This window comes from Trypanosoma theileri (assembly GCF_002087225.1).
Source record: "Trypanosoma theileri isolate Edinburgh chromosome Unknown TM35_Tth_27_V1, whole genome shotgun sequence".
NCBI lineage: Eukaryota > Euglenozoa > Kinetoplastea > Trypanosomatida > Trypanosomatidae > Trypanosoma > Trypanosoma theileri.
Genome location: NW_021639869.1, coordinates 192438 through 194577, shown reverse-complemented (window position 1 = coordinate 194577; position 2140 = coordinate 192438). Strand labels below are relative to the sequence as shown.

The 2140-nt window shown below is 44.0% G+C and overlaps 2 protein-coding genes across 2 annotated transcripts; both read right to left on the bottom strand.

Annotated features, from left to right (window-relative positions):
• Positions 1 to 262: 262 nt before the first annotated feature.
• Positions 263 to 835, bottom strand: TM35_000271670 (putative 40S ribosomal protein S9; the record flags this gene model as incomplete). Its single annotated transcript, XM_029028060.1, has 1 exon — positions 263 to 835. The coding sequence occupies one exon, from the start codon at positions 833 to 835 to the stop codon at positions 263 to 265; it is 573 nt and encodes a 190-aa protein (XP_028880643.1).
• Positions 836 to 1574: 739 nt separating this feature from the next.
• Positions 1575 to 2126, bottom strand: TM35_000271660 (putative Qa-SNARE protein; the record flags this gene model as incomplete). The annotated part of the gene is made up of 1 exon (XM_029028059.1): positions 1575 to 2126. The coding sequence occupies one exon, from the start codon at positions 2124 to 2126 to the stop codon at positions 1575 to 1577; it is 552 nt and encodes a 183-aa protein (XP_028880642.1).
• Positions 2127 to 2140: the final 14 nt, after the last annotated feature.

Here is a 2140-nt window from a genome sequence, read left to right as displayed (position 1 = left end):
AAAAAAAAAACAATTTAGAAAAAAGGGAAAAGGATGAAAGGTATAGAAATTAAGAGAGAACGGAAACCACATGAAAGAAGTATATACGAAAAGAAAGAATATATATATATATATATATTCTCTCATTCTCTTCTCTTTCACATGGTTCCTTCCCTTTCTTAACTTCACTCTCTCATCCTCTCATCCTCATTCCAATAATTCTCTCTCCTCTCTCCTCTCCTCCTCTCTCTCTTTTCTTCCTCGTCTCTCTCTCTCTCTCTCTCTATTCATCGTCGTCACCGCCGGACTTTGCCTTCTTTGCGGCCTTCGCCTTCACACGCTTCACACGTCCCCAGCGGCCATTACCGAAGGGTGAGGCATCCGCAAAGGCGATGTGGTGCTCAGAGCTCACACGCACAATAAAAGAGGGAATAGTGACGATCTGCTTGGCGACGGCAATGTGGCGCTGCTGGATGAGCACACGGGCGTGGTGAACAGACTTGGCGAGTCCATGCTTGAAGACAACAGTCTGCAGACGGCGCTCGAGAATATCGGGGACGGTGAGGGACAGCACGTAATCGAGCTTGTCCTTCTCCTCGTCGAGGAATCCATACTCGTGGCACCGGCGCATAATAGCGGAACCCTCCAGCAGACGGCGTGGGTGGTTCTCCGGCAGTGTGAGCAGCAGACGGGCGGTACGGCGCATCTTGGAGAGGGTCATGTTCACGCGCCAGATCTCACGCTTGCAGCGGAGACCGTACTGGCCGCAGAGCTTCATCTCACGGTCGAGGCGTTCCTTCTCGAACGGGCGGCGGGGGGCCTTCCAGACGCGGTTGAAGTTGTTGTAGTTGCGCATATTGTTTTTTTTTTACTTGGTTGGTTTGGTTGGTGTGTGATTTAGATTTCTTTAGCGGTTGGCTACAACGGCTGCAGGAATGTACGGATTAGTAACCCTTCTGCTTAGAATATAATATATTTATATTTATATTTATATGTATATATATAGTGTGAGTGAGTGTGTGTGTGAAGGTAGATAGATAGATAAAAATAAAACAATGGAAGGAAAAGAGTATTATATAGATATAGATAGATAGATAAAGAAAAGAAGCAGAGATCAAATGTGTGTGAAACAACCACAATCCCTTACAATAAAATATAGAGAGAGAAAATAGCACTCTAACACATCACTTTTTTTTTGGTTGTTTATTACAGGCAAATCACTACAGCACTTCCTCAAAGAAAACTTTCGCAAACATATATGGTTTTCAATGCAATGGTTGGGAAAACAAAAGGAAGAAAAATACAAAAAAAAGAAAGAAAGATGTAACATAAACGGAGAAAGAAAAAAACAGGTCATCTCCATCTCTCAGATTTCCACACATCTTCCAATCACTATTTTCTTTCTTTTTTTTTTTTTCTTTTTCTATGGTTCATGCTACTTATTACTCTACTACAAATATAATGGCAGCACACCCCATTTTTTTTTTTTCTTTTGATTGGAAATATTTTCTTTCTTTTTTCTGTCTGTATACTTGCATATATTCACACAGACATCTCATTTCCCCATCACTTCCTTCCTTCCTTCCTCTCCTTCCTCACCGCCTGCGAATAAACTTCATATAGAATAATAGGATATCCAGCAGCAGCAGTACTACGAGCACCAATCCCTTCACGGCCCACTCTCTGTATACACTCAGTCGAATATCTCGAATCACCCGCCGTGCGCCCATCAACTCCTCGCGAGTGCCGTCCACACTTTCAATTGTGCGCCCAATACACTCCCGCTGTCGGCCGAGTTGCTGCAGTGTGGAGTATCCCGTGTCATTCGTCGCCTCACTCATTCGCAGCGCACGCAGAAGATTGGCGTTCGTCTCTGCCGCCAGTCGATTACTACGGGCCGCAACAACAGTAGGATTCTCCTCACCAAACTTGTTGTTATTACTGTTATTATTATCACTGTAGTGATTCATTCCACTCGTGTTGTATGAATTGTGTTTGCCGTTGTTACTACTGCTGCCAATTTCAATACTAGTGGTGGTGTGGGCAGCGTTACCACTATTGCCCCCAATGCCGGCCGCAGTGTTTCTCTTCATGCTTTCAACGACATGGTCAGCCTGATCCATTTCTTTTCCTCCTGTTCCTCTCATTTCTTTTTTTTTTT